This window comes from Terrapene carolina, unplaced genomic scaffold (assembly GCF_002925995.2).
Source record: "Terrapene carolina triunguis isolate 2854851 unplaced genomic scaffold, T_m_triunguis-2.0 Scaffold606, whole genome shotgun sequence".
NCBI lineage: Eukaryota > Metazoa > Chordata > Testudines > Emydidae > Terrapene > Terrapene triunguis.
In genome coordinates this window covers 28,352-41,199 of record NW_020664957.1, presented here as the reverse complement: position 1 = coordinate 41,199, position 12,848 = coordinate 28,352, and the positions used below count along the sequence as shown (strand labels likewise).

At 63.3% G+C, this 12,848-nt stretch overlaps 1 protein-coding gene across 1 annotated transcript in view; it reads right to left on the bottom strand.

Moving 5' to 3' along the window:
- The window catches only part of SPNS1 (sphingolipid transporter 1 (putative)), a 13,196-nt gene extending 1,329 nt beyond the window's left edge, over positions 1-11,867 (bottom strand). Inside the window, exons 1-11 of the mRNA XM_026659202.2 lie at positions 11,759-11,867; positions 11,415-11,480; positions 11,097-11,233; positions 8,180-8,331; positions 7,680-7,746; positions 2,784-2,926; positions 2,215-2,370; positions 1,423-1,612; positions 741-806; positions 339-437; positions 69-240 (exon numbers count right to left, since the gene is read on the bottom strand). Coding sequence (XP_026514987.1) covers positions 69-240; positions 339-437; positions 741-806; positions 1,423-1,612; positions 2,215-2,370; positions 2,784-2,926; positions 7,680-7,746; positions 8,180-8,331; positions 11,097-11,233; positions 11,415-11,480; positions 11,759-11,822 — 1,312 coding nt within the window. The 5' untranslated portion in view covers positions 11,823-11,867. The remainder of the gene's footprint in view (positions 1-68; positions 241-338; positions 438-740; positions 807-1,422; positions 1,613-2,214; positions 2,371-2,783; positions 2,927-7,679; positions 7,747-8,179; positions 8,332-11,096; positions 11,234-11,414; positions 11,481-11,758) is intronic.
- Positions 11,868-12,848: the final 981 nt, after the last annotated feature.

Here is a 12,848-nt window from a genome sequence, read left to right as displayed (position 1 = left end):
GGGTTAGGGGGCAGCGGGAGGTGACAGGGTTAGGGGTCTGGGGGGCGGCTGGGGGGCGGGGGACGTACCCTGGGTGCTGAGCTCCGCCCGCTTGCGGTCGCCCTGGATGAAGAGGGCAGTGGCGAGGAAGAAGCCGCCTCCCAGCACCCCGGCGAAGGCGCTCAGCATCAGGGCGTATTGCAGGCTGTGGAACTCCAGCAGGTAGGACGGGGGGCGGCCCCGCTGGATCCTGTCGCTGATCTGGGGGGCAGAGAGGGTGAGCGGAGCCGTCCCACAATCCCCAGCAACCCCCCGGCGCTGCGAGCTTCCCCCCAGCAGTGCCGCTGCCGCGCACTCACCACGCCGATGAGGTAGGGGCTGCCGGCGTCGCCCAGCAGGTGGGACATGACGATCTGGAAGGACTCGGCCGTGGAGCGGCGTGTGGGGACCACGACGTACTGCGGGCGAGAGGGGCCGGGTCAGCACAGGCTCGGGGGGCCCTGCCCCCCATCCACCCCGCTGTGCGTCTGTCTGCCCCTGCCCCCTCCCCCGCTCTGTGTCCATCTGCCCCTGCTCTCTTCCCTGCTCTGTGTCCATCTGCCCCTGCCCCCTCCCCCGCTCTGTGTCCGTCTGTCTGTCCCTGCCGCCCCAGGTCGCTCCCAGGGGCCGCTAAGGGCCGCGCTGGGTGGGGGGGTCACTCCCAGAGGCCGGGGCAGCGCTGGCCCTGTGGCTCCGGACACGCGGCCGCAGGACGGACTCACCAGCAGGATGTCCGCCACGATGGCCCAGTTGAGGGACAGCAGCGTCTCCCCAATGAAGATAAACACCTGAGGGGGGAGGGAGCTGGTTACTAAGGCTAAGGACTCCCCCCGCCCTTCCCTGAGTCCTCCCTCCCCGGCCAACGCTGGGCACCAGGCTCACGAGTGTGTGGGGTGTCCACCCCCCAGCCCTGCTCCCCCCAGCCCCGGGCACCCCCCGGCCCCCGCCCCCCCCAGCCCCGGCCACCCCCCAGCTCCAGGCACCCCCCAGCCCTGCTCCCCCCGGCCCCGGCCACCCCCCGGCTCCAGGCACCTCCCAGCCCACACCCCCCACTGCCCCGGCCACCCCCCAGCTCCAGGCACCCCCCAGCCCTGGGTAAATCTGGGTGCTGGAGATAGGTGACTTGCTGAGCAGTTTTTGGTTAAAGTCTGCAGCTTTGGGGGCGTGGACCAGACCTGGGTCTGTGTTGCAGCAGGCTAGCATGTCTGGCTCAACAAGACAGGGTTCTGGAGTCCCGGGCACCCCCTGGCCCCAGGCACCCCCGGCTCCAGGCACCCCCCAGCCCTGCTCCCCTCAGCCCTGCTCTCCCTGGCCCCTCCGGGACTCACGTAGGTGGCGACGCTGCTGCCCTGGCCCCCCCCCAGCCCCAGGCACCCCCAGCCCCCGTCCCCCCCCGGGACTCACGTAGGTGGCGACGCTGCTGCCCTGGGCACACACCAGGGCCAGGAAGAGGAAGGGTGCGGAGCCCAGCAGGCCGGCGGCGCAGACCAGGGGGTCGGCCCGGGGGTTGGTTCTGCGGAGGCGCTTGGAGATCTCCACGCCCGCCCCCACGCCCAGGAACCCCGTCACACAGGTGATGAGCCCGAAGATCAGGCTGTGAAGACAGGGGGGTCAGAGGTCACCAGGGAGAGAACGGCCCCAATACCCAGGGGTCAGAGTTCAGGAGTCATCAGGGAGAGAACGGTCCCGACACCGGGAGTCAGAGTTCAGGGGTCACTGGGGAGGGAACGACCCCAACATTGGGGGGGTCAGAGTGCAGGGGTCACGGCAAGAGAACGGCCCCGACATTGGGGGGGGAGTCAGAGTTCAGGGGTCATTGCGGGAGAGAACAGCCCTGCCACCAGGGGTCAGAGTTTGGGGGTCACCAGGGAGGGAATGGCCCTGACACCAGGGGGTCAGAGTTCAGGGGTCATTGGGGGAGATAACAGCTTTGATACCAGGGTTCAGAGGTCACTGGGGAGAGACCGGCCCCAGCATTGGGGGTCAGAGTTCGGGGTCACTGGGGAGGGAACGGCCCCAACATTGGGGGTCAGAGTTCAGGGGTCACTGTGGAGGGAACGACTGACCCCAGGGGTCAGAGTTCAGGGGTTACTGGGGAGGGAACGGCCCCGACATTGGGGGTCAGAGTTCGGGGGTCACTGGGTGACTCCCTTTCCCAGAGTGGAGCTCAGGGCCGAGCCCCCCAGCGGCACTCACCTCTGCTGGGAGCTGCAGGTGTCCCCGTCGGGGCAGGGCCGGCACTGCCCCGTGGCCAGGCAGGAGCGGTAAAGAAACGCCGGGGCCCACAGTGCCAGCGACCCCGTCACGAACGCCACTGCCGTGAAGCCCAGCGACGACAGCACGAAGCTGCGGCTGCCGGGGGAGGGGGCGGGGGAGAGAGGTGAGAGCCCCCCCCAAGCACCGATCCCATCCTGCTCCTCCCAGCCCCCCCACTGATCCCCAGCCCCGATCCCATCCTGCTCCTCCAGCCCTTCACTGACCCACAGTCCCACCCCTCCCAGCCCCCTGGCCCCACCCCACTCCTCCCAGTCCCCTGCCAATCCCCAGCTCAGCCCCACTCCTCACAGCTGCACACTGACCCCCAGTGCCTCTCACCCCTCCCCATCTCCACCCCTCCCAGCCCTATACCCTGCTCCTCCCAGCCCCACCTCCTCCTGACCCCTTCTTTGTCTGACACCCCCGCACTTCCTGCTCCTTCCATCCCTGGCCCCTGCCGAGCACCCACAGTTCTCTCATCACCGGCCCCGCTGCACCGCCCCACTCACTTGCGGCTCAGTGCCCGGACGTCGGCGGCCCAGGAGGTGTAGCGCAGGGGGGAGTCGGAGTGACGCTCCACGGCCCCCCGCGGCGGCTCCCGCAGCACCGTGACCAGCAGCACCACAGCCACCACGCCCAGCGCCGGTGTCACCTGGGGGGCAGAGAGGGTGACCCCGTGTCACCATGGGGGGATTTTCTTAATGTTTGGTATGAATCTTGTGTGTGCCTCGGTTTCCCCTGTGTGTTGCAGCTGAATTTCAGACAGAGCTGCAGAAGGATCCCTCCTTAGACAAGCTGAAGGGCCTTGCTGGCTGCAGCGCCGAGGAACCCTTAAGGGGGGCTGCAGGGAAACATTCCCTTCGGGGGCTGGTGGAGAGGTTCAATGGGACCCTGAAGATGATGCTGAAGACTTTCCTGGGCCAGCATCTGCAGGACGGGGACACGTATTTACCCCACCTGCTGTTCGCATACAGGGAAGTGCCCCAGGAACCCACGGGGTTCTCCCCTTTGCAGCTGCTGTATGGGAGGGGAGTGAGGGGACCCCTGGCTTGGGGAGGGACGGATGGGCGGGGAAGGCTCCCCCGAGGGAGAACCAGTGCTGGAGCATGTACTGACTTTCTGGGAAAAGCTCGCTGAGCTCATGGGTCCGGCCAGGGAGAACCCAGCCAGGGCCCCAGGGAGGCAGAAGCTCTGGTACGACCGCTCAGCCTATGGCACCGAGGACCAGGTGAGGGGTCTCGTCCCGGTGAGGAAGAACAAGCCACAAGCTGCCTGGGACGGGCCCTTCGGTCATCCAGTGGCTGAGTGAGGAGAACGATGTGGTGGAACTGCCCAGCCGGGCTCACAGCCACCAAGTGAACCAGGTCAACGTGATGGAGCCAAACTGTGACAGGGAGAGGCTGGTCCTGGCCGTGTGTGGCCAATGGGAGAAGGGGGAAGATTCCCTGGTAGGTCTCTTCCCTGAGCCAGGAGCCGGCCCCTTGTTGGAATCAGCTCCCCTCTCTGACCAGCCAACCCCTGCCCAGCAGGCAGAGATCAGAGAGGTGCCACGTGTGACAAAGTGGGAGGTTTCTTCTTGAGGTTTTGCACGAATACGGTGTGTGCCTCAGTTTCCCCGTGTGTTACACAAGACCGAGGTGGTGGGGCTGCCTCTGGCTGCCTGCCCAGAGAATGGCGGAAGCACTCCGTAACCTGGCAACGGCGCCTGCAGCAAGGTGGAGCCGGGGGAGGGGTGCAGACCAGGTGACCCTTTTGCCCGGGAAAGGGACAAAGGACATAGGAGGGGCAATGGGCGTGTCTGAGGCTGGGCTGGCTGGAGTCTGGGGGGGCAGGGCGTGAGGCCCTGCATCCCCCCACGATGGACTTTGCTGAATGTCCCTGATGTCTGTGCTAACAAGCCCTGTTGTATGCTGGGTTCCTGTCGACTAACCCGTCTGTGTCACACGCTGGCTGGGAGTCCCGGCTGGCTGCGGAGTGGGGGGGCCCCTTTGGGGGGCATGTGAGGCTTCCCCAGGAGTCCCATCGCTGCAGGGAACTCACGGGGTGAACGGGGCTGAACGCTCCGAGGTCAGACCCAGGGAGGCCGAAGCCAAGCAGGCTTCTTGCGCTGGTGAGAGTGAGCGGAGTCACGCTGCCCCGGAGACCTGCCAGACTTCATTCAGAGCGGCCAGGAGACTGACTTGTGACCCCGTGTTCCTACCCGCAGCTGTTCTCCAGCCGGCCGAGGCTCACTAACCTGTCTGGCCACCACGTGGGGACAGGAGCCCACCCTCCCATCAGGTGCTCCCTGTTCAGAGTCACTGGGAACACAGCCCAGGGCCTGGAGAGAGAGGTCGGGGACATGCTGGCTTTGGGGGTGATCCAGCCGTCCTCCAGCCCCGGGGCCTCTCCCGTGGTGCTGGTCTCCAGGAAAGACGGGTCGATCGGAGACTGTGTGGACTATCGGAAGCTCAGTGCCATCACCAAGTCTGATGCCTACCCCATGCCTAGGCCTGACGAGACCCTAGACAAGTGTGTGTGTGTGTGTGGGGGGCGCATTACCTCACTACTATGGATCTTACCAAGGGCTACTGGCAGGTGCCTTTGGAACCAGAGGCCAGGCTGAAATCTGCTCCTATCACCCCCTGGGCTCTGTGCGCTCCTGGTCCTGCCTTTCGGCCTCAAGGGGACGCCGGTCACCTGCCAGCATCAGGGGATCAGTTACTGAGGGGTGGAGAGTTTTGCCCTGGCGTACATCATGGATGATATCTGTGTCGTTAGCCAGACCTGGGAGGACCAGGTGTCCCAGGTGCAGAGGGGGCTGGGTCACCTCCAGGATGCAGGGCTGGCTGTAAAAGCTGGGACGTGCAAGGTGGGGATGGCAGAGGCGTCGTACCTGGGCCACAAGGTGGGGAGCGGCTGCCTAAAGCCAGAGCCGGCCAAGGTGGGGGCAATCAGAGACTGGCCGCTCCCCAGACTGAGAACCAGGTTAAGAAGTGATTAGTCCCCTCTATTCGACATTGGTGAGGCCTCATCTGGAGTACTGTGTCCAGTTTTGGGCCCCACACTACAAGGATGTGGAAAAATTGGAAAGAGTCCAGCGGAGGGCAACAAAAATGATTAGGGGGCTGGAGCACATGACTTATGAGGAGAGGCTGAGGGAACTGGGATTGTTTAGTCTGCAGAAGAGAAGAATGAGGGGGGATTTGATAGCTGCTTTCAACTACCTGAAAGGGGGTTCCAAAGAGGATGGGTCTAGACTGTTCTCAGTGGTACCAGATGACAGAACAAGGAGTAATGGTCTCAAGTTGCAGTGGGGGAGGTCTAGGTTGGATATTAGGAAACACTACTTCACTAGGAGGGTGGTGAAGCACAGGAATGGGTTCCCTAGGGAGGTGGTGGAATCTCCTTCCTTAGAGGTTTTTAAGGCCCGGCTTGACAAAGCCCTGGCTGGGATGATTTAGTTGGGGTTGGTCCTGCTTTGAGCAGGGGGTTGGACTAGATGACCTCCTGAGGGCCCTCCCAACCCTGATATTCTATGAGTCTATGAAACGGGCCCAGGCCTTTACTGGGATGGGGGGGCTCTACCGGAGGTTTGTGCCCCACTTTATCTCCCTGGCAGCTCCCAGCACTGAGCTATGCGAGAAGGGGAAGCCAGACAAGCTGGTCTGGACCAGGCCGTACCGGGGGCTCTCCGGGCGCTGAAGGAGGCTCTGGTCAGGGGCCCAGTGCTGGGAAACCCAGACTTTGACAAGCACTTTATGGTGTTCACCAATGCCCCAGACGCAGAGCTGGGCACGGTGCTGAAGCTAAGTGGGAGAGACACCCCAGCGAGTACCTGAGCAGGACACTGCTGCCCCGGGAGCAGGGCTATGGGGCCACAGAGAAGCAATGCCTGGCCCTGCGGTGGGCTCCTAAAAAGCTGCAGCCGGATCTATTTGGGCGGCGCCTTGCAGTGTACCCAGACCACTCGCCCTGCCGCGGCTGCACCAGATGAGAGGGGCCAACGCCGAGCTCCTGAGGTGGAGCCTGATCCTGCAGGATTATGAGATGGAGGTGGTCCATGTTAAGGGGAGTGCAAACGTTACAGCCGATGCTTTGTCGCAGAGAGGGGGACCTGAACTTCCCCAGGTCACAGGCTGAAGCGACCCCCACTCAGTTCAGTCTCGAAGGTGGGAGAGATCTGACAAAGTGGGGGATTTTCTTAATATTTTGTATGAATGTTCGATGTGCCTCGGTTTCCCCTATGTATTGCACAATTCATTCTGTGGTGGGGCAAGAGCGTTGGATTTTGCAGAGACTCCTGAAAGGAGCACAGGAGTCTGGAAAGGGGCACAGGAGAACCCCTGCCTAAGACCAGGTGTGACTGTCACCTAGCAGCTGCCTGGGCCCAGCCAATGATCAGACACTTTGTAACTTAGCAACTGATGGCGGGAGTGGGGGGGGGACCTTGGGATGGAGAACAAAGGTCTGCCTGGGAAAGATGACAAAGGACAAGACGGGGCAACTCTGGGTGTGACGGAGGGTCCTTGGTCTGGAGGGGAGAACCCGGGCTCGACCAAGATGGACTTTGCTGACAGTTCCTGCTTTCTGTGCTGACAAGCTCTGTTCTACGCTGTGGTCCTGACGACAAACTGGGAATGTGACAAAGTGGGAATGGTCTTCAGGTTTTCTCTGAATACTGTGCGTGCCTCAGTTTCCCCTATGTGTTACTCAAGTGTCTGGTGGTGGGATGAGGGTGTGTGATCGTTGCAGCAACCTCTAGCGGGCAGGTGTGACTGCGACTGGCTGCCTGGGACAGAGAACGGCCGACACTGTCACCTGGCAGGCGATGGCCGGGCCCATCCTCTGCAAGGACCAGCCAGAGGTGGGAGGTGTCGGTGCCGACCAGGTGACCTGCTGGCCTGGGAAAGAGACAAAAGGATGGAGGGGGGAACAGGAGGTCTGGGGCCAGGCAGCTGGAATTGGGCAGGCTCCTGTTTGGGACTCGGAGGGGAGAGTCCAGGACTCAGGGTCCCCCCGAGATGGGCTTGGCTGGAAGACCCTGATGTCTGTGCGAAGAAGCCCTGTTCTACGCTGGGTTCCCGAGGGCTGATAACCCGTCTGTGTCACACGCTGGCTGGGAGTCCCGGCTGGCAGCGGGGGGGAGAGGAGGGGCGAAGTCCCGGCTGGTTGTGGAGTGGGGGGGCAGGGCCCCTCCGCCTGCCCCAGGGCCCCGTCCAGGGGGACTCGCTGCGGGGAGCTCATGGGGTGAACGGGGGGCCGGACGCTCCGAGGTCAGACCCAGGACGCTCCCCCTACTGATAATGTTCCCCGAGGGGTGTCACAGGACAAGAGGGTCCTGTCAGCATGTCACTCAGGGGGGGCTCCAGAGCCCCGAGCCAGCCCCCGTGACACCCCGCCCCCGCCCAGCCCCCCAGACTCACCCGCAGGGCCCAGTGCCAGTCCTCAGCCAAGTCCTTCACCTTCGAGCCCACGATGTAGCCCAGCCCGCTGCAAGGGAGGGGGAGGTTAGAGCTGGGACCCGCACCCACACCCCAACACTCGCCCCTTACCCCCACTGCCCCAAAACCTGCCCCCCGCCCCAACACCCGCCCCTTACCCCCACTGCCCCCAACTCCAGGCTCCCACCCCAACACCCACGCCATACCCCCACTGCCCCCAACTCCAGGCTCCCACCCCCACCCTGCCCCTGGGCTCCCATCCCACTCCCACTGCTTCCACCGACTCCTCCACACTGCCCGCTCTGACCCCAACACCCCTTACCCAGCCCCCTACCTGTCCCTCAACATCCCCAACCCCGCCCCCACTGACCTCAACACCCCACACACCTACCTCCTTACACTGACCCCCGGAGGAGGGGAGGTGAGAACTGGGACTCCCACCCCCCTCCCCTGCCTGCCCCGTGCCCCCCAGCGCCCCTCACCTGCCGACGGGGATGGCGAAGTAGAAGAAGGCCAGCATGCGGCTGCGCTGGTCGCTAACGAACAGGTCGGCGATGATGGTGGGGGCGATGGTGGAGTAGCTGGCCTCCCCCACCCCCACCAGCCCCCGCGTCACCAGCAGCAGCCAGAACCGCTGTTGGGGGGGGAGAGGGAGAGACGGCTCAGAGACGGTGACGCACCCCAGCCTGCCGAGGGGTTGAGATGCCCAGGAATGGGGAGTTCACCCCCAGCTCCCCACAAGCCACAGGTCTGGTCCGGCCACCCCACGACCGTAAACTCCCCATCACGCTGAGGAACCTGGAGATGGGGGAACCCAGTACGGGGGGGAACCCCGTCTGTAACGATTCACCCCGAGCGCCATGGGGAGCAGCCTGCGCCCTACGCCCTGCATGCACAGCTCCCCGCACGCACAGCCCCCAGCCCCTCACCCCCCTGCATGCACAGCTCCCCCCACGCACAGCCCCCAGCCCCTCTGCACTGCTCCAGCTCTCACCCCCTCCACCCCGCACCCACCCTGCACTCACAGCCCCCTGCCCAGCTCCAGCCCCTCACCCCCCTGTGCGCACAGCTCCCCGCACGCCCAGTCCCCAGCCCCTCACCCCCCTGTGCGCACAGCTCCCCCCACGCACAGCCCCCAGCCCCTCACCCCCCTGTGCGCACAGCTCCCTCCACGCACAGCCCCCAGCCCCTCTGCACCCCCTTAGTCCTGGGGGAATTCTGCACCAAAAAATTTAAAATTATGCGCACAATCTTTTGAAATTCTGCAAATTTTATTTGTCAAAATAACACTACATAATCATGCCAGTTTCAATTATTTTGGTAATTTATTTCAACATACCTGTCAGCAAGTACGTCTGAAACAATACAGACGCACACAGAAATCCCCCCAGGAGCAGAGAGTTAAAGAAACCCCTCTGACAACCCAGTTCCTGTTTCTCTGCCCCCTTCCCCCACCCCGAGCCCAGCCGGGGGGCCAGACACCCACAACACCTCCCCGCAAAGCCCAACCACCGGGTCCCTCGGCCCAGATACCGGCACCCCTTCTGCCGCAGAACCCAGCCGCAGGCCCCCCTGGCCAAGGTACCCTCCCCCCCAGAGCCCAGCCAGGGGGCCAGACACTCACAACACCTCTCTCCCCAGAGGCCAGCTGCAGGGCCCTCCTTGCTCAGATACCTGCACCCCCTCCCGAGCCCAGCCGTGGCCCCCCCAGCCCAGGCACCTGCCCTCCTCCTCCCAAGAACTCAGCCACAGGCCCCCCCCTTGCCCAGACACTCACCCCCCTCCGCCCCAAAGCCCAGAGGGAGAAACAGCCTGATGTTCAGTCCCAGGTTTGCATGGAGTTTCCTGCACACCACCGTCTCCTTCCCCCAAGGCATGCTGGGAACTGCAGCTGCCAGGAGCCCTCCAGCTCCCTCCCCTTCCCCCCAGCAGTGTCCTCTATGTGCGAGCTGGACTCTGTGGGTCCAGCAGCCCCTAGTGGCGGCCTGAAGCCCTGCAGCCCATTTCTGTGGGGGAAAGGAAATTCTGCGCACACGTTAATTTCTGCAAAATTGACTCCTGGGGGAATTCTCTGCTAGTTATCCCAGCATTACTGCGCATGCACATAATTAATAAGCCATGCATATTTTAAATTTTTTATGCAGAAAAAAAGCTTCTGCCGAAACGTTGCTGCAGTTCCGCCGTTTGCCCACCAGAGGGTGCTGTGGCACAAGAACAACAGTAGCTCCCAGCAGACAATAACTTCTGCAGTTCCACCTTTGGCCCATCAGAGGGTGCTGTGGCGATAGAACACAGCAGCAGCTCCTGGCCAGCAAGGGAAGAGAAAGAGCCGGCCTTCTTTGCAGCAGGCCAGGTCAGGAGACAGGGGCTATGGGGAGACAAACAGCATGGGGTGCTGGGGGGTCAGACAGGGGCTCATAAGGGCTAGTGAGGGAGGACAGACTGGGGCAGAGGCTGAATGGGAGTGGAGGCACAGGGACACATGGTAATGGGGGAGCAGGTACAGGGACACATGGGGCAGGGGGTGGCTGAGGAGGCACAGAGACACATGGGGGCAGGGGGTACAGGGACACATAGGGACAGGGGGTGGCTGAGTGGGGGCACACAGACACATGGGGGAGGGACTACAGGAACACACAAGTGACAGGGGAAGGGGGTGCAGAACCACATGGGGATGGGGGAGTGGGTGTCTGAGTGGGGGTGGAGGGAAACATGTGGACAGGGGGTGCAAGGACACATGGGGGTGGCGGGGACAGGGGCAGATGTGCCTGACTGAATGGGAGAGGCTAGAGGTCAGCATGGGGGAAGCTCCCTAACAATCCCTCTCCGCCCCCCCACAAAAACCTGTTCCAGACTTTTCCCACCCACACCCAACAACCCTCCAAGTTCACACCCAGGCTCCTTCCCTCTCCCTCAGCTCCTCCGTTACCCCTGACTCCCCCCCAGCCTTTGCCCTGCTTCTGAGGGGGGCGGGAAATACGGTTCCGTATGGTAGTTTACATGAATTGTTACTGTGTTAATATGCCTAGTAAGGAATCTACTTGTCAAAAGAGATTTTCTGAATCTTTTTTGTTGTCTGTATTGTTTCAGACGTACTTGCTGACAGTATTTTAAAATAAATGACCAAAAATAATTGAAACTGGTGTGATTACATGGTGTTATTTTGACAAATACAATATGCAGAATTTTAAGATATTGTGCACAGAATTTTAAATTTTTGGTGCAGAATTCCCCCAGGAGTAAAAATTCTGCATTGAGCAGTGGCACAGAATTCGCCTAGGCGTACCCCCTGCACCGCTCCAGCCCCTCATCTCCACAGCACCCCCGGCCTGCGCGCACAGCTCCCGCCACGCACAGCCCACAGCCCCTCCCCCCCGCGCGCGGCCTGCCAGCCGGTACCTCCTTGGGGATGAAGCTGGAGCCCAGCGTGACGGCCGACCAGAAGGCGATGCCCAGGCAGAGCAGCCGCTTGCGGTGGTAGCGGTCGCCCAGGTACCCGAAGATCGGGGCCAGCACCATGTAGCTGCTGATGAACACTGCGGGGGTAGGGGGGTGTTAGAACCGGTGCACTGCGCGGGGCACAGCCCCTCCCCCACCAACCCTCCCCTCCCCACCGGAGAAGACGCCGCCCCAGCCCCCAGAGGGTGTCACCCCACATACCCGGTGCATCCCTTCTCCCATCGCTATGGGATCCCCTCCCTCCCCCTGCCCCCATACCTGTCTGGAGGAGCCCGGAGCTGCTGTCTCCAATGCGAAAGAACGACTCAATGTCGGGCAGGATGCCTGGGGAAAGGGGGGGTGGAGGGGTGTTAGAAAGTGGGGAGAGCTCCCCATGGACCCTGCAGCCCCCCCACCTCTGCCAACCCCTAGCCCACCTCCCACGGCAGATCTCCACACCCCATGCAGTCCCCCCGACCTCTGCTGGCCCCAAACCCCCACTGCTCACACAACCCTCTCCATCATGCAGCCCCGACCCCCCACAGCTCCCACCCCGTCCCCCAATACCCCCCACAACCTTCCCACGCACACACAGGGCCGCCCCCCCCCCGCACAGCCCTCACCGGCCACGGTGAAGCGGTCCATGTAGTTGAGCAGGTTGATGTAGCAGAGAACAGCGACGATCATCACCGAGCGGGGGTATGAGATCCCGGTGATGGCCTGCACCCCCACTTCCGGCTGCCCCCCACCCGCCCGCAACCCCCCCTCCGCCGCCTCCTCCTCCGTCTCGTCCGCCTGGCTCAGGAATGGGGCAGCATCGGGGTGGGGGCCATGCCGGGTCGCCATGATCGGGAGTTGTGCAGCCGCCTAACGGGTAGCCCGGCTCCGGAGTGGGACCTGCGGAGGGCAGAGAGAGGGGGGTTAGTTACCCCAGCACTACAGCTTTCCCTGCCAGTCACAACCTCCCATCCCCACATATCCCCAGCCCCATGACCTCCCACCCCCACATAACCCTGCCCCATCACCTTCCCAACCCCCAACAGCCCCGCCCCATTATATCCCATCCCCACATATCCCTGCCCCCATGAACACCCATCCCAAGAGCCCCATCCCATGATCTCCCATCCAAGCAATAGCCATCCCCCCATGACCTCCCATCCCCCCAAGAGCCCAGCCCACTGTAACCTCAACCCCACAGCTCCCCCCGCGGATCCCCCCGCCCCCATAACCCCAACCTCGCAACTCCCCCATCCCCCTGCCCCCCCACAGCTCCCCCCACCGATTCCCCCACCCCCATAGTTCTCCCTGCAGCTCCCCCTGCCCCCATAACCCCATAGCTCCCCCGCATCCCCTGTAACCCCAACCCCACAGCTCCCCCCACGGATCCCCCCGCCCCCGTAACCTCAACCCCACAGCTCCCCCCACCCCCATAACCCCAACCTTGCAACTCCCCCATCCCCCTGCCCCCCGTAACCCCACAGCTCCCCCCACCGATCCCCCCGCCTCCATAGTTCTCCCTGCAGCTCCCCCCGGCCCCCATAACCCCATAGCTCCCCCCCATCCCCTGTAACCCCAACCCCACAGCTCCCCCCACGGATCCCCCCGCCCCCGTAACCTCAACCCCACAGCTCCCCCCACCCCCATAACCCCAACCTTGCAACTCCCCCATCCCCCTGCCCCCCGTAACCCCACAGCTCCCCCCACCGATCCCCC